The sequence below is a fragment of the Pollicipes pollicipes genome, unplaced genomic scaffold, assembly GCF_011947565.3.
Source record: "Pollicipes pollicipes isolate AB1234 unplaced genomic scaffold, Ppol_2.1 Scaffold_4740;HRSCAF=5597_pilon_pilon_pilon, whole genome shotgun sequence".
Lineage (NCBI taxonomy): Eukaryota > Metazoa > Arthropoda > Thecostraca > Pollicipedomorpha > Pollicipedidae > Pollicipes > Pollicipes pollicipes.
The window spans coordinates 35,335,738-35,353,633 of record NW_023596545.1 but is presented as its reverse complement, the minus strand read 5'-3'; the positions used below and the strand labels follow the sequence as shown (position 1 = coordinate 35,353,633).

The following is a 17,896-nucleotide window of genomic DNA, read 5'->3' as shown; positions in this document are numbered from 1 at the left end:
AGAGGCTCATACCCGCTCACCTCATCGCGTTGTCCTGTAGCTCTGACACTTCTGACGCGGGGCAACCATCCCATGCGCTGAAACTAGCGTGCTTACTCAGGTGTACTCTGCTGGTACTAAAGTGAAAGGGACAGCGCGAGATGTTTTCACGTTTAAAATTAAGAAGCTTCAGTGCAACAACGATACTAGCTGTTAAAACTGGTTGAATGGTGTATCAAGCAGGCATTGGCTATGTAGAGTAAGCTCAAGAATCGAGTTTTTTCAATATAGTGTTTGCCAACTCATGATGGCGAAGCAAATGATATATGTTTTGGTGATAGCTGAGTTGCATAGACATTCATGCAATTTACTGAAAAACGATAGTTTGTCATGAAATGTAATAATAATCTTTTACCGCACTGAAATGGAGCCAAAGTAAACCCGCGCAACACAGAAAACGTAACAACAGTGAGCGAGAAGCACGATGGAAAAATTCAGCGGCAGTTGTCAATTCAATGGAAAATCCATGCACTTGAGGACACGAGCTCGACAGCTGTGTCATGTGGTCCGAACAGGACACGCATAATGAAGCTGCTTATACGTGCTTGTACACTGAAACTCCCGTCCCCAAAAATGCATCCCGAGTGGCATTGCTCTTTAATGGATTGATAAGATTGTACTTTGTGCAGTTTGTGCCGAAGGACTTCGATGGGGCGACACCATGAAGTCCCAGTAGCTGAGCGCATCCTAAATCCCCAGTGACGCACGGACTCCAGTGGTTCATGACCGAAATGGGTACGCTTTTGTCGTGCGTCGTGAGCTGGTGGGTGCAAAAATTAGTGGCTTTTTTGGAAGTCTTTCCATAGCAGAAGTGCTGCGACGACAGCAGAGAAGGCACTGCCCGGCAGCGTGGTGGTGATGCGCCGCCGTCTGCCCGGCAGGCAGCGCGTGCGGCAGGAGTCGGAGGAACTGCAGCAGCTGGAGCGCCAGCTGTACCAGGCCTACGTCAACAAGGAGCGCCACCTGCAGCTGCAGCAGAAGCGGCTGGAGAAGCACCGGCAGCAGGTGGGTGTTGCCGCCGCGGTCACGGCCCGACCAGCGCCGCTCGGCCTCCAGTGCGCTGGACACCGTGTTCTGTTGCTGCTGTTGGAGCCGTGTGAATGTGTGTTACGGGGCCAGCAGGTGGCGCCGATCGCTGTGTTCTGTTGCTGCGGTTGGAACTGTGTGAATGTTTGATGCGGGGCCAGCAGGCGACGCCGGTGCTGTGTTCTGTTGCTCTTGGAGCTGTGTGAATGTGTTATACGGGGCCAGCAGGTGGCGCCGGACGCTGTGTTCTGTTGCTGTTGGAGCTGTGTGAATGTGTGTTACGGGGCCAGCAGGCGTCGCCGGTGCTGTGTTCTGTTGCTGCGGTTGGACCTGTGTGAATGTGTGTTACGGGGCCAGCAGACGGTGCCGGTGCTGTGTTCTGCTGCTGTTGGAGCTGTGTGAATGTGTGTTACGGGGCCAGCAGGTGGCGCCGGACGCTGTGTTCTGTTGCTGCGGTTGGAGCTGTGTGAATGGGTGGTACGGCGCCAGCAGGCGGCGCCGATGCTGATGGTCGCACCGGTTAGCCGTGGATGGCGGAGGACGGCTAAACAACGCCGTGGTCGGTGGAAAACTGCGCAGAACTGGCATCGCTGGGACGTCTGGGCCGTTATGCAACACCTTACTGTCGTTCTCCGAGGCTGCCTCGTGTTCGTAGTGCCCGTGGACCTTGAAGCCGTAAATCCTCAAAACCCCCCTGACCACTTCGAAATTCGTGACGATCTAACTGAAACTTCGACCTTGTGGACTCGACTGACGCGGGAGCCGTGAACCTGTCTCTGAATCCTTAATCACACTAAGTACCTTCCCACCATCGGGATGTCCCTGGCCATCTAAATGACCTTGGGGTGTATCATTAGCCATTTTGTTTCCCTGGCGGTTTTAGATGAACGGATCAAAAGGGGTGTTTTGACACGCGCTCGTGTAGGGGGTCAAATTGCCCCCCCCCCCATTAACTCCCCGAGGGTTTTTCGGAATGGTTTCCGAAGGGCGCGGCATAGCCGGGACAAATTTTGCATGGCTGTAGACAATTGAATAGCGAATACGTGTGGTATAAAAAATTATGTGTACTTCGTAATGTGGCTGACCTACGGCAGGTCAAAGTCAGACTATAGATTCAGCGAAGTCGATTTTTAGGGAATCGTTCAATGTGATTGAACAACGGAATGTTAACCAAAACCATGCATCTCTGCGATACTTTCTTAGGCAACACAACACTTGAATGACCCAATTCCATCAACCTAGGATTATGTATGAAGGTCAGACTAAGGTCAAAACCAACCTGCTTCATTACTCTAAGGTTTGTTTTATTGGGTTGTTTCTGGCGCTAATTTTATTTTTTATAACAGAAAACTCATTAGACATTTTTCATGAACTTCTTGAAGGTCAGAATAGGTCACTGACCTAAAACGACCATGTTAACGTTTTGTTTTGTGGAACATACTGCCTGACGAAATCTTTGTCGCTTATTCAAGTGCAAAACTCAAAACAGTCCTGCATGATTTTGGTCACCATGACCTTTGAAAGGTCAGACAGGTCACTGGCCTAAAATGAGCGTGTGCCCTTTTGCTTAGAACAGCTGTCTAGGTTCTGGGGACACTTTGGAGACCAACTTAGACTTTGACCTTATTTGACCTTATTAGACCCGAAGGTCATGATCTAGGATCCTCAAAATGTGACCTAGATGATTCCACGTACAGGCCAGCACATCCTGTGAATTTGGCGTCTCTAACCCCCTCAGTTCCTGAGATCGGTGGGGGTCAAGTTGACCTCCCACCCGAGCGAGTGGTATCGGCCACGTGGGCGCGCGTTAGGAACAGGCGATAGCTGAGGTCATTTGTATGGCAAATGTACTGCCACGTGTCTGCGGCGTGGTATCGCATTTTGCGTTGCACCTGCGACGTGGTGAGGTAATCGTTGGTTCTGACTTACTTGAAGCGTTAAGTGACTTTTCCGCGAGTTTTTCCCCCAACCCTTGCGCTCGTTATGCATAATTATTGGTCCATGAAATTACTGAGAATTGCCGCAAGCCTGACGCGATTCGCACGAGATTAGCCGTGCTCGGTCACCAATCGCTTGAAGTTCTCCTCACTCGCACAGCTCGCTTTCCCATTATCAGCGCGAACCACGTCGTGACCACCTACTTGTGGTCTTGGCCGCTCATGGTCTGTTGGGTTGATCTACATCCGTATATTACCATCAGAGGACGTTTGGCCTCGGGGTTGTAATTTTACATTAACCTGCCACCGGGTGCTGTACTCACTTCCATTGATTTTCTGTGAGAGGCTATTTAAGGTTTATTTCTAGTATTTTCGTAATCAAGATATCCCTGGATCGTACGAACCCGATGCATGCCAATGCGTTTGTTACCAATTCATTCATGACGTCATGGGCCTGTAATTTTTCCCAAAATACTGTTATGAACTGACAATTTTGAAAGCATGCGACTTAATGAGACTGGGATAGGTTAATCCTCGCCTTGATTCGCCGTTTTCCACAACGCGTACTGATATTGTGGGGGGGGGGGCATGTGACCCATTCTGCTTTTCCAAATTAAGAATGATAAAGCTTAATAAAATTTAAAAAAACAGTGGCTTGGTCTGAATGACCTCTAACGGTTGGTTTTACGTTTTATGTTCCGAGCTCAATTATTGGCCAGATTATGCGAGATCAAAGGTCAAATTTTCCTGAAATTTTATCTCAGCTTCACGTGCTCACGTACGAGAGATGCCACATAGCGTCACGAAATGCAAACGGGCGTCTTCTTTACATACACCATACACCATCGCATTCTTGAATCGTGAATACAATAGTGTATGGTTTTACGTTTCTTGGGCAAATTTTTATGGTGCCGGGATCGTCGAGTGCCGCCCGCCGCAGGCCGCTCGCGCCGGCCGTGGAGCGCCGTTTACTGTTCTTAAAAAGACAGCCGCTGCTCCGAAATCAGAAATGACAGGGACAGGTTTTTGGCGTTAAAATACGTGCAATAGATGCCCCATAGGCTGCTGAAAACTTAGGCGTGATTGTATAACATGTCGAAGAGGTATCCTGAGAAAACCTTACAGGGCGGGAGGTAGCATTGACCCCGTCTATAAGGGCGAGGGTCAATACACGCAGTGACATGTTGGGCTCCGTAAAATCGAAAGATGTATAGTGACTCACGATATTTGGACGTAACCTGAAATGGCTTGCGATTGGGCTGACGCCCATTAAGCCCGTGACACAAGCTGTGGGGGATCAGCAGAATGAAGACCTAAAGCAGCATGCACAAACAGGAAGGAAAATCAGGCACCAACTTTGCTACAAGAGATGACTTTGTGTCGTCATTTTGACGTGGCTGCTCGGCGCCTGGCCTTTCAGTTCAATCACCATTGTTGACCAATGTTGATAAACCAAGAATTGTTCACTACCCGTCGATTTGATGACGCCATATTTGCATGACCTAGGAAGACTTGAACTCCATTTTGGGGCACGAGGTGTCTGGCGCGTGTGTTGGTGGGTACCGGAAATTGCAGATTGCCAGCGCCATGTCTGCCGGATTTTTGGTGGCAAAACAGAAGAGGGAGCCGTTAAACATCCCCACCCCTTCTGCGCAAATTAGGGATGAATTGGATTGGATAGGTCGAGCCTTTTCAGTGTTTCAGCTCCTAAACTGAAGCCAGGTAGCAAGTGCGACGCCGCCGGGGATGCGCTGGCGGATGAGACGAGCTCGGTGAGTGTTTCAGCTCTTAAACTGAAGCCAGGTGGCATGTGCGACGCTGCCGGGGATGCGTTGGCCGATGAGACGAACTCAGGCCTGCCAAGCCGGATGTGAAGCGCGTCTGATTGATGGGCCCAGCCGTCTGTACTGCTAAGCAGACCTCAGGCTTTGTCGCCTCATTCGCTGCAAGGTTATCGCCAACGCTGGGAATGTGTGACTTAGAGCGTGCGGGATCAGTTCGTGTGTTCTGACTTAGGATTTGGGACATGACCGGATGTGTGGAAAGCGCTCATGTGGGACGCAGTTAACCATCGATGGGCTGTCCGGAATGATGCGACAGTAAGCCCAGCTTATACTCTATGACCCCGGTTGTATCAAAGCTGAGATATAAATCAATGGCGCAGTATTCCCCACATTGTTTTTTTTACACAAAATGAGTGCAACTAAGAGCGAGGCTGCAGTTCCAGAGAATTCAAATGCCAGCTAACGGGATTTACTTAAGTACCAAGGTCCTGACCCGGCCGGGCGTGGCACGCTTTTGACGGGCGTTTTTGCGGACGCTGATTGCACTGCCACGCAGGTCTCAGTAACAAGTAGCACAATTCTTTGAAAGTTGGACTGTATATGTGCAGCTTGTTTGCGTCCAAACTAATGAGGTAAAATACTTTCACAACATTGCAATATCGTCGTAATTTTACCCCTCTCCCTCTCCCGCGGTTGCGAAAAGCTGAGACAACTGGCCAAACACAATGCCCGATCTCGGTGGTCCTTAATCGCAGCGACACGTGATTAGCATATCCCGACCAGGAAGGAGCAGCCAATACGTGGGCAGCAGCGTGGGCCGGCGCCTGCGGCCGGTCCCACGCCGTCGGGTGCGGGCCGCGGCAGCCGACGCTTTTCCACTTTTTTCACGCTTTTTGGTTTGGATGATGATGGCACCGTTTGCAAATAGCCAGCTAATCTAAACGCAGTCCAACTTATAAGTGCATCAGCAGTAGATCAGGGAGTGGCCGCTGTCAGCTGTTCCAAAACTGGCCTTGAATACAACACGCCATGCTACAGGTAAACTGGGCCTTGCAAACCGCATGGGCGTGTTGCCCGGTTCGTTGCGGCTATTATTCACTCAGGCACAGAGCTAATTGAGTTTGTCGCAGCACTGGTCACGCTCGCGAAAAATGCAAGCCATTCAAAATGTGTTAATTTCGTCTGTTAGAAGTGCCTGGTATCGCGAAATTTATGGCCAGCCTATTTTTAACTCATGCCACTTGTAAATGCGTGCGCGAAAGCGAAACGTCAGTACGCACCACGCTTTCACGTGCATCTGCTATGCTCATGAAGGCAAGACATTGCAATGCATTAATACGACCTATTGGTGTGTGTGTGTGTCCAAAGCCAACATGCTTCCTTCGCTTACGTCTTGGTATAGTCTACATGACGATAGCTTCATATAGATCACATTATATATTGCACGACCAAGCTATTCTGGCTTCATCCCTGTCCCCACTTTATCAGCCAAGCCGGTCTGAACGCGGCGCTTATCGTGCACGGCCGTGAGGGCCGCGCGGCGTCCGGCCGCGTGACGCGACCATTCATCACGCGGCGGCGTGACGTCGTCCGGCGGCCGTCACGCGGCGTGACGGGCGCCATCTGTCGTGCGCCGGTCGGCGGACTGCGGCCACCCGGACCTGCCGTAAATCCCGACTCCGAGTCGCGGCCGGCGACGGCGGCGGCGGGGCCGCGGCGTCCGTCAGCCGACACGGCCGCCCGGCTCGGCGCGTCCACGACGGGCCGTGACGTCACTGGGACCGCTCGCGCCAGCTCTCGGTGACACCACCGCCACCGCAGCGGGCCGTCGAGTACGCCGCAGCGAAATGGATAAGGCCGGATTTAGCGGCCGGTTTGCTGGGCTCCAGTGATGTTTTGACGTGTGATATCTGATGATCGTGGGCGTGCCAAGCAGATGAGTAGCGTTACGATTTCGCAAACCGTGTCCGCGGTATAAGGTCAACGACCTCGAACGACTGTTGGATCGACTGACCTCGGGATTGCCGCTGTAAAAACTGCGTCACTTACCCTCGCGGTCGTGTGATAAGTCGATGCGTACGGTCCACCGAGAGTGAAGCTGTCTTTTGTTCCAACTTTGTAAGACAAAACACGATGCAATGGCGCTATGCATGGCTGTTCTTGGCGACGTCATGTACGGTTATGCAGTGACGCTGTACATGGCTGTTCTTGGCGACGCCATGTACGGTTATGCAGTGGCGCTATGCATGGCCGCTCTTGGCGACGCCATGTACGGTTATGCAGTGACGCTATGCATGGTCGTTCTTGGCGATGCCATGTACGGTTATGCAGTGACGCCTTTCATGCCTTTGCCTGGCGGCGCTACGTACGGTTGTGCAGTGACGCCAAGTACAGTTAGGCAGTGACGCTATGCTGATTATGTAGTGGCACTAGATGGCGTCACTGCACAGCCAAACAAGGATGCAAGGTGTGTACTCTAAACGCCGACAATTTGCCGGACACGGCGCTGCGCTGTTGTAACGAGCCGCTCCTCCACCGACTCGTGAGCACGGGCGGTTCTCTGGCACGTGGCCCAGCGGCGTGCGGTAAGCGCTAGTCTCTGACGGGCCCGGCCGCGCCGCCGGCGCTGGTCACGGCACGCCGGCACCCATCGCGCTCGCCCTGTCCTTGGCTCGGGTCGACCCCCCGCGTCCGGTCGGGTCAGGTCGAACGGCGGGTCAGGTCGAACGGCGGGTCGGGTCGAACGGCGGGTCGGGTCGGGTTAGGTCGGCGGGGGGGTCAGGTCGGCCGTCGGGTCAGGTCGAACGGCGGGTCGGGTCGGGTCAGGTCGGCGGGCGGGTCGGGTCGGGTCGGGTCAGGTCGGCCGTTGGGTCAGGTCGAACGGCGGGTCGGGTCGGGTCAGGTCGGCGGGCGGTTCGGGTCGGGTCGGGTCAGGTCGGCGGGCGGTTCGGGTCGGGTCGGGTCAGGTCGGTCGTCGGGTCAGGTCGAACGGCGGGTCGGGTCGGGTCAGGTCGGCGGGCGGGCGGGCGGGTCGGGTCAGCCGTCGGGTCAGGTCGGCCGACGCTTTGTCCCCGGCTGATCAGTAGTGAATCGTCAGCCCTGATCGGGTCGCTCGCAGCTGTCTGTTACTGCTGACCCCCTCAGAGGACGTTACGGTACAGACGTTACGAGGCGTCAGTAGCCAGAGAGGGGAGCTAGTTATATGGTGCTTCGGCATACCATTGGTCCTCTGTGATGGTGACTTCTCGGCGCTCCGTATGGAGTTAGCACCATCGCAGTGACCCTTTCACAAGCCGCAGGTGAGCATTTGTAGCCTGGTGCGGACCCAGCAGCCCGCGGTGCCGTCGAGTAAATGCGCCCATGATGAATGCCGCTGCAGCAGGGCCAGGTGCGTCGACTGGGTCCTACCAAAGGGGGCGGGGGCAGAAGCTGCTCTTCAGTTGGGCGCTCGGCCGGGATAGGCGATCGGGGAGCGTCGTCAATCGAACGCCCGGCCGGGGCAGGCGGTCGGGGAGCGTCGTCAATCGAACGCTCGGCCGCGGCAGGCTGTCGGGGAGCGTCGTCAGTTGAACGCTCGGCCGGGGCAGGCGGTCGGGGAGCGCCGTCAGTTGGGGGAGGTGCAGGCTCGGGTGGGAAGCGGTCGTCAGTCGAACGCTCGGCCGGGATAGGCAGCCGGGGAGCGTCGTCAGTCGAACGCTCGGCCGGGGCATGGGGCCGGGGAGCGTCGTCAGTTGGGCGCTCGGCCGGGGCAGGCGGTCGGGGAGCGTCGTCAGTCGAACGGTCGGCCGGGGCAGGCGGTCGGGGAGCGGCCTTGTCCTCACGAGTGCTGCCACTTTTGAGCTCGCAGGCTTGCAGAGCGAGGCTTTAAAAGCCCGCGGGGCTTCTAGTGGGTAGTGCTTACCACGTTCCGGGCATTAGTAAGTATTTTACACATAAAATCCTTCTTGTGTTTTCTTGTCCACCATTTTATACATAATTAACGAGCATTCGTCAGTTATAAGTGCCAGTTGAAAAAACTATTTGTTTGCTCACAAATGATAAGAAAGGGAAGTAACATTTCATTTTAAAGTTTTACATCCATACAATGCATGCCATTTCATAATTAATGGCGTGCTGTAGCTTCAGGAGCAGAAGACCACGGCTTAATAACCGTCCGCAAAGTATATTTGACCCCAAAGGAAGGGATGAATATGTTTAAAGGTTCCTTACAGCTACGATGTTGGGTACGTGTGCCTGGAAATGCAAAATAAGACTGGCGGGCCCGTGCGGGCTTTTTGGGGGACACCTACCATCCTTGGTGGGTGCGAGCTTTCAATTTTGGGCGCTGGCGAGTGCGGGCATTCCAAATCTCAAAAGCGGCGGCTTTAGTCGGCACCCACCACGACCCAGCCACGCTGTTTCCTGCACTGGCATGCCTCTGGTGATGTGGTTGGTTGCCCGCCCGCCATGCCCATGGCAACGAGCAGCGGGGGGGGGGGGGATGCGCGTGCGCCAGATGGCGACGTTGTGCGCCGAGAGTGACGCGTGCTGCGGCCCAGACCAGACCTGTACGGGTGCTGCGTGGTGGGTCGACTAGGGCGACTTCCGTGTGAGTTCGGAGCTCTTATGCTGGCAGTGGCCGACCTTCGATGCACCAAGTCGCAATGGATAACCACTACCTCCTGCTGAAGACCGATAACCGTCGGCATAGGAACTCTGACCTCATAATGCGGGATGGCTAGTAGTTCAAGGCCTTTCTTGGTTATATAAGTCGCGACGTCCGGCAGCGCATGCGACCGGTGGAGACCAGCTGTGCTGGGCGCGCTATTGCGGCAGCTGCCGTACCCCGTCCCCAGCAGCGGCGACGGCCCAGCACGACGCGGATGCGTCAGGTCCTCGCCTGGTACGGTCCTGGTGCGCGCCCATGTCTTCCTTTCCTCACCTGGTACGGCCGTGGTGTACGCCCGCGTCTCCCGCTCCTCGCTCGGTCAAGGTGTGATGCATATCCGCGTCTCCCGCTCCTCACCTGGTCAAGGCGTGATGCATATCCGCGTCTCCCGTTCCTCACCTGGTCCAGGTGGGATGCACGCCTGTGTCTCCCGCTCCTCACCCGGTCCAGGTGGGATGCACGCCTGTGTCTCCCGCTCCTCACCTGGTCCAGGCGTGATGCACGCCTGTGTCTCCCGGCCCTGATGACCCCCGCCACAGGTGGGCGGACGCCGCCGGCTCGTGCAGAGATAGCGCCAAACCGGCGGTCGGCGCCGTTCACCGCCGGATGGCGGGGGCGACAGCCGGACGGCCTGTGTTCCTTCGGACGACATCTTCGGACGGCACCCTCGGACGCGGCGGAAGCGGCGCCGTGGTCGGGCCCACGTGGGTGGGGCGGGCTGCCGTCCCGGCCGGAGGCGGGAGGAGGGCTCGCGCGCCGGCGGCTGTGCCGAGGTGGCGGCTCGCGTTAGGGGCGTGTGGAGGGATTGTCGAGTACCCGCCGCTCATGTCGCCACCCCTGTATGACTCTGCATCATCCGCCGCTGATCCTGGTCTCCGATCACGCTCGTGCTGTTTTGCACGAGCGTGATCGGAGATGGTGCGAGAGTGGACTGGAGACGCGTCGTCGTCTCGTCGCAGTGGCGGTGGTCGGAGAGCTGACTGCCGCTGCGTCTGTCCACCGCTGTCATCGTGCTCACAACTGCAGGCGTCTGCCGGCGGCGAACGCCGTCGCAGCCGGGTCAAAATGCACACCTCGACCCCCACCGTGCCGTGGTGCCTCCGTTTTACCCCCATGTGCTCGGATGTCCGCGAGAGCCGGGGCGCCGCCGGCAGCCGTGTGGCCAGCAGCTGGCCGGGGGCGCGCCGCCCGTCGGCCGCCTCGTGCGCCGTCCGCCGTAGCGCCCTATCTGCGCCATCGCCGCCCGCTAAGGAGCAGGCGACGGCCGGCGATGTTCCATCCCGGATGCCGCTCTGAGCTGACATCACCTGGCTGGTGGCGGGCCGCGGCCGCGCGCGAGCGCCGACCGGGCGGCGGCAGCCTTACCGGCTGACGGACTCGTGCTCGGGGTCCCGCTGACCGCTGACGAGCGCGCGTTCGGTTTCAGATGGAGAAGGAGCGGGAGCGGGAGGCGCTGGACGAGTACAGGAAGAAGCACGACTTCGAAACGCAGGAGAAAGAGCAGAAGAGGCTGGTGGAAAGCACCAGATACCTCGAGGTGAGGAAGATAGGCAGGACAAACGGAGGATGAGATAGGTGAGAAGACAGAGGGGGCGTGACGTGCCGAGACGAGATCACGGAAGAGGAGAGATGGAAAAGCAGGTGAGTCGAAAATCGTGACGGGTAACAAAGGGAGAAAGGCGATTCGCGATTTCGGTTTGAGCCACGGCTCGGGAAACAAACCTGAGCCTGTACGTGATTGACGAGGACCAGCCAGTGACAGGCGCTGGGTATGGCCGCGGCACGTCAGTCGGTCGACCTTCCACTACGTGCCGAGCGAGCAGGTGGTGCCCACACTAGCACGGGGAGACTGTCCAGCTGGAGCCCCCTGTTGTCGTGGAGTAGCGACCCGCCTGTCCAGGACATGCTGGGCGACTACGGGCGCGTGTTGTTTGTAAGAACCTTCGTGAGCGCTTGGCGGCTCTGCCTTTGATGGCCATGGGATGGAGGACCATTGGGCGAGCGGACTTGTTAAATATAAGGATAGTGGTACTTAAGCTTCCGGCGCATTGTTATGGTACCCTGGATGCGAGATTTTGCCGTGCCCGTATTTAACGGCATGTATTTATTATCAGTCTTCGTATTAGCCATTTAACTGGCATCGCTTGTAGACTGGCGTGTCGGCGATTCGATTAGCATCGGCGTTAGCATGTGAACTGCATCAACCCCAAACGACGCCACGTAGGTTTGGATGCATCTGGTTTGCAAACGAGCGTGTACATGCATGGCGAGCCAAGCGGGGTATTGTGCGGGAAGTCCTAAGGCCGGCTGGCCGGCGTTTGTTGCCATGTTTCCTCCCTACCCGGATATTTCCGGGCACCGCTAGTCCTAATTCTGGTCCGCATCCTGCAAGCGTTTCGAAACGAGCCGCATTTCGCGGTGGCACCAAATAGACTTCGTGTAACTTACGCCACTGGACGTGAAACGGCAGGATGCTATTCTGCGAATCCGGCCCGCACGCTCGTGATATTAGGCCTGCAATTTGGGTGGTGTTTTGTTATTTCTGGCGCAGGTGCCGGCCTCCACTTTGTGAAAACGTGCGCGGATATTACGTCTGCGTGCGGCAATCATAGATAACAGTGTTGGAACCGGCAGAAGCACTTAAGCACTTCCTACAACTGGATCCCACTGACCGCCCCATTGCCTACAGATGCTTAGCACCGTGAGATCTCGGGACGTCGTAGTCTGTATCCGGGTTCAGGCGAGGTTGCTGCATCCACGCCCATTCGAGTGGTATTTTTCCATTTCGCTGGTGCCGCTCTGCATGGGGTGGAGGTCTCTCCGTGGGCCCTAGAAGGTCGTGTTAACGCTCGGTGACTCACGGTCGGCGAGGTTCTGTATCCGATAACGAGGGTTACTTAGACTGCGCACCACGCCAGAGCCGGCGGAAGGGCGAGCTCACGCAGAACAGCCGCCGTCAAGGTCGCGGCGCGGCTGCGACGGGGCGTCGAGGGCGGCGCGTGCCTCGCCGGGGCCCTTGGCCGCGAGTCGGAGCCGACGAGGCGGGTGGGATGGCTGGCCGCCGTAGCCTCCAGAGATAATGGGTGACCACGAGTCGGTGGGTGGAAACAGGTGCACCTCTCGTGTTGCGCTGCTGGCAAGCCGCGGTATTTCACATGATCGGTTTAGACCCTGCATTATGCTTGTGCCGAGCAAACCTTGGATGTTCCCTCCCACGTAGCACAAAGCCAAACGTCAAAACTCCCGCTACGCCTGGAGCGGAGAGGTGCCGTGACTTGATTGGGCACCATTTGTCACCATACGTGACAGATTGTGCGGAGCCCTGCCGCGGCGAGGCGGCCGCCACTCTCGCGTTTGCCTTGCTGGAGGTGCACCTTCCCACTAGGGCAGCTGCGGCTGAGCGGCGACAAGAGCCACAGAAGGCGCCGCGACGCCTCTTGGCTGCGCTGATGACGTCGAGTCGCGTATGTGCGGTCACTCGGACTGAGATACGGTGTGCTTCCCGCGGACCACCCGCCCGCAAGGACAGGGCAATAAGCTTGTCGCCGGTGATGTCTCACACTCGCAATGCAATAAACTTGTTACATTGGAGTTCCAATGTTTCTGTGCTCCAGAACGTAGCCGATCGGAAGATGATTGTGGATTTGTTATCCAGTGATGAAATGCAACCAGTGAAAAGTTTTCCTAGTTCTGCCTTCATTTGCAGCGTGTTGATCGGGCTAGAGTCGCTCCCTCGCGACAGGCGCAATGACGCGTCACGTGAATTCCACATGGGATAAATATGAGAGATCGCCATCTACTGAGGGATTTAACTGAAGTCCCTCATTCTTTTCGGTTTATGAATAGCCCTGGACGCGAAGTGTCCGCTCATCTCACTGCTGCCCGCAAGTAGCTGGTCTGTCGCGTTAACATCAGATGTCTTGTGGCGGCGACGGCTCCGGAGAAAAACTTCAATGACGCGTTCTAAATTTATCTACATGTAAGCGCTGCGTGTCACGCTGTCCGACGTTAAACGGGTTTGGTGCTGGGTACACGACCGGACCTCGTGGGACCACCGATCAGCAGCTGGCTTATCCCAGCACGCAGCTGTTCGTTTCCTTAGGATGGATTTGTACAGGGCGAGGCGCCACAGCATGCTCATGGGGCTGCTCGTGTTCCTCCGTGTCTGCCTGTGTGACGAAAAGCTTCCTCTTTGAGTCAGTGCAAGAGTGATGAGCGTTTGTTGCAACAGTTGGCCACCCCGGACGGAACCGCAGGATTTTTGCCGGCTCTCGCTGCAGTATCCAATATATCAGTCCTTGGACCTGTTGATACACCCGGGGAAAGCTGCAGCAGTCCGTCATAAACATGCTTGCTCAGCGTTTTCGGGAAGATCGGTGTGCTGTTTTGTCAAGTCCAGCCACCGGCGTCATGATCTGTGATCGGTATTTTTAGAAGCAAACGTGGTCATGATGTGCAGTTTATCGTCCTGTGTTATTTCTTCCTCCTTACGAATGACCCTGAATTGTTCCGATCTTTCACGACTAGTGTGTATTACTAGGTACGAGTATTGCAAGTCTCTTTTGCCTGTGTGGCTAATGGTGTGGGTAAGTACCATTTGAATCAAATTTACCTTGAAAAAGACGTTTTATTTTTTACAGTGAATGCCTCACCATCATACCGAAACATTTCCTGATGTCATCCTTTCTAGGTGCTGTAAATTTGCATTCCGAAAAGCCATTTAATAAGGAACAATACCGGGACACCTGATACATTGATACTTTCCCACTTCGCCTTCTGCAGTGGATTAAAACGCTCCATGAATTACGGCAATGGAAAGGGGAAGTCCTTGCAACGGTTGGGATGCCGCCTGAATTAGTTGAGTGTTCGGTAACTTTCTACCTGTTAAACCAAAAACCCTGCTTTGTTTGACTCAATATTTTGTAGGGACTTGGGCTACCAAGAGTTTTTACACCTTTCTCTGCCGTGGTAAGCAAAAATTGTATCCCTTAATGCGTTTTTTGACCCCAATAAAACCAAAACATCCCAATTATTGCCCTTTTACCCCTTGCCTCCGGTTCCAACGCTTCGGATTAAAACGCTGCCATGATGAAAGCACCCTTAGGTGGGACTCACCCTTATTGTGCCGTGTGGGCGTCATTATTTCATAGTCGGCAGGCATGTGTACCGCTTGGCGATATATCCGTGTCCGTGTAAAGGCCAAGAGTTCGGAGAATTACTGCAGCGTGAAGAGAAAACCTCAGGCAGAGAAAAGTTGCACTGGCCTGGTGTGAAGGGCAAAGTTTTGTAGAATGGCTGCAGTGTGAAAAGTCTCAAGAAAAAGAAAGACAATAAATCAGTTTATAGAATGCGTTGAAACCTTTTATACCTTAGAACCCAAAACAAATTTTCGCTATGCCCATCTTTGGAAGAGCTCGCGGAGAACAAAGCGTGACTTAATGGCGTAAGCTGGCTGTGGTCACGACCGTTTTAGGCAGGTCGTGATGGAGGTATATCATAGTTCCGTGAAAGCACTGCTTGGGCTTGGGATCCGTCACTTCATGTGTGTGCCCACGCAGTGTGCTCGCACGTGTGGGTCCAGTCACCGACCGGCGGTGACGGTTGATAGCCGGGATCAAACAGCAACAGGAGTGTGCTAGGCTTGGGTGATAGTTTGGTTTTGAATATTTTTGTAGCGTGCTCCAATCTAGCGGTCTCGGGTAAATTTGCTACGCTCCTCATGGAAAGTATTCGTTTGATTCATTAGGATTTGTTGTGCAATTACTGATTCGTTCTTCTTTCAGGGCCTGAGACAGCAGTTTGTCGAAAAAGATCTTCAAAAAGAGAGCGAATTCCAGCAGTTCCTGAAGGACAAAGCCGTGATTGATGAAATCGTCAAACAGATCGAGGAGGAAGATAAAAGGTAAGTCAGTGCTGTGAACTGTTTGTGAACGCGATCATTCCATCGGCGTCGTTGGGTAAATGTTCAGAAACCAGCAGTCCATTCTAACTTAGAGCGTAGATCTAAGTTGGTCCGAATCTCTAGATAGATCGTACAAGAGTATACGCGCGTCGGTACACGCACCGGTACGCGTACACCTATAAGCAGAAGGGCAGTAGCCACGGCCCAAACGCATCGCTGTTCATCGCAATATGTCATTCTGCGGCATATCAATGCCGGTGGTGCCAGTTGAGTGTTATGATCTCGTGTGCCCGCCTGCCGGCCGACGGCCCGGCTGAGGCTGCTGCTGGCCGTTCTGTGCCTCCGAGTCCACCGAGCCGGCTTAGTCCAGCCACGGCCAACGGCCCGGCTGAGGCTGCTGCTGGCCGGTCTGTGCCGCCGCGCCGCCGAGCCGGCTGAGTCCAGCCACGGCCAACGGCCCGACGGAGGCTGCTGCTGGCCGGTCTGTGCCGCCGAGTCCACCGAGCCGGCTGAGTCCAGTCACGGCCGACGGCCCGGCGGAGGCTTGCTGCTGGCCGGTCTGTGCCGCGGTCGAATCGGAAACGGAAGAATTTTCTTTAAAAAATCAATCACGCTGGTTATGCCACACCACCGTTGCTTTGGTCGTTTTAAACTCGCCACCACTGCTGGTGTGAACGTGTGTTCTGGGACTTCCCACAGATAGTTGCTAGGCGTGTAACGCCCATGGGAAATGCCAGGAATAGTTGTGGTGGCATTTTTTAGCTTGCATGTACTAGACGTGTTGTACATATTGCAGGGAAAGTTCCACTATCACGTGTAAACAGGGCACCGAGCGACTCCCCCCCCCCCCCTCAATATCTGAGAGGTTTCCACGTTTTGTTGATAGAAAGTCTCTGTGGACTACAATCTACCCACTCATTTCTGTCTTGTTTTGTGTCTTCTTTTAAGTCACTTCTCTTGGTTGGTGTGCCGCTTGCTTGGCTGCCAGCGCGGACAATGTTTATTGTCTTGACTCTCAACTTAGTGAATTTCATGGCGTATTCCAGGTGTATAGCCGTATTTTTGCTGGTTTATTTTCTAATGTTCGCTCCCCTTGGTGGGCAGGTTTCAGGAAAGGATGAACCATGATCAGTTCGTGTTCACAGGATACCTGGTTTTAGGTTTCTTAACCAGAAAGTGATAAAGACTAGCAATGTGGGTGAAGTCACCGAAGCCCGTAGCTAAACTGGGAACGGAACCTTCAGCCGTGGCACTTATTCCTATCCGTCCCACATCGTTTTCAGACATGTGATTATTGTCACTTCTCAGCAGTTTACGGGTCATAAACTGAGCCACCGTCTGCGGGATGTGGCATCGCTCCCATGCCGGACGGAGCCAGCTGTGGCCGATCAGTCTGCTGCCGGCTGGGCCACCATCTGCGGTATGTGGCATCACTCCCATGCCGGACGGAGCCAGCTGTGGCCGATCAGTCTGCTGCCGGCTGAGCCACCGTCTGCGGGATGTGGCATCGCTCCGATGCCTGGAGCCGGCAGGCGGGTGTGTCGGTCAGGTCCTTCGCCCTGGCTGAGCCGGCACCAGCGAGCTCGAGTGTGCCGCGCCTGGCATGGGCCAGCAATCCCAGGCGCTGCGGTCGCTGCCACCCAGGCGCCAGGAGTAGGCGACGTGGCCGGACTGCAACACTCTCGGGTGTCGACGCGCCAGCTGTCACTCGATCTCGTAATGATCCGTGTTATAGCCACGAGCTGTCAGCTATTCGTGACAGATCTTAGAAAACACAGACATCTGCAGAAATTAGCGCTGCTCCAAGCCGTACGAAAACGTGCCTGATTAATGTCGGTGCCCACGCGCCGCGCATGGATCGTGGACGGCGTCGGGGCGTCCGCATTCTCCAGTAAGCCATGCTGCACGACGGAGCGAGTTGCCCGTCAAAATTCCGCTGAAAGCCGCCTCCGTAGTTGCGAGAGGCCCACCTCGGCCGCCCGCGGTCTTCTCCCCCCCCCCCCCCCTCCCCGCTCCTCCTGGCTGGCGGTGCCGTATTCTTCGCGAGATGCGTCGCCTTATGCGTGCGGGGCAGTGCTCGGCGCGAGCACACTCGTGGCTGAGTCGGCGGCGGCGCAGCCTCGTCGGAGGCTAGTGTTTACGTTGGTTCGTGCGTGCCGCCCAGCCGCACGTCACTGCCGACCAATCAGCGGCCGGCGGTGGCAGGCTGCGCCAATCAGCGGGCGCGCGCCCCGTCGGCGGCGCGGGCCCCGGTCCGCCCGGCGCCAGCATCCGGGAGGGCTCGTCCGGGCCCCAGCGGTCCCTCGCCGCTAACAAGGCGACGGGGCGCAGCTGGGCCCGTGGGACCGTGCACGGGGCAGTGGCAGTCGCTCTTTGATGAGGGAGGCGAGGATTGCTGGTGGATGGTGAGATTATGCTGACCGTGTGTCTGCGGCCAGTGCCGAACTTCTGGCTGGGGTACCTTAGCGGTGCCTAGACTAGCGGTGCCTAGCAGAGGAAATGTGAACCTGCATCGAATGCATTGAAAGTTGGTACCGGCGGCAATACTAGCCAAACCAAC

The 17,896-nt window shown here is 55.7% G+C and overlaps 1 protein-coding gene across 1 annotated transcript in view; it reads left to right on the top strand.

Moving 5' to 3' along the window:
* The window catches only part of LOC119098282 (meiosis-specific nuclear structural protein 1-like), a 28,889-nt gene extending 11,896 nt beyond the window's left edge, over positions 1-16,993 (top strand). The window contains exons 3-7 of the mRNA XM_037221202.1: positions 921-1,013; positions 9,974-10,019; positions 10,861-10,971; positions 15,218-15,336; positions 16,981-16,993. Of these exons, the coding sequence (XP_037077097.1) occupies positions 921-1,013; positions 9,974-10,019; positions 10,861-10,971; positions 15,218-15,336; positions 16,981-16,993 (382 nt within the window). The remainder of the gene's footprint in view (positions 1-920; positions 1,014-9,973; positions 10,020-10,860; positions 10,972-15,217; positions 15,337-16,980) is intronic.
* Positions 16,994-17,896: the final 903 nt, after the last annotated feature.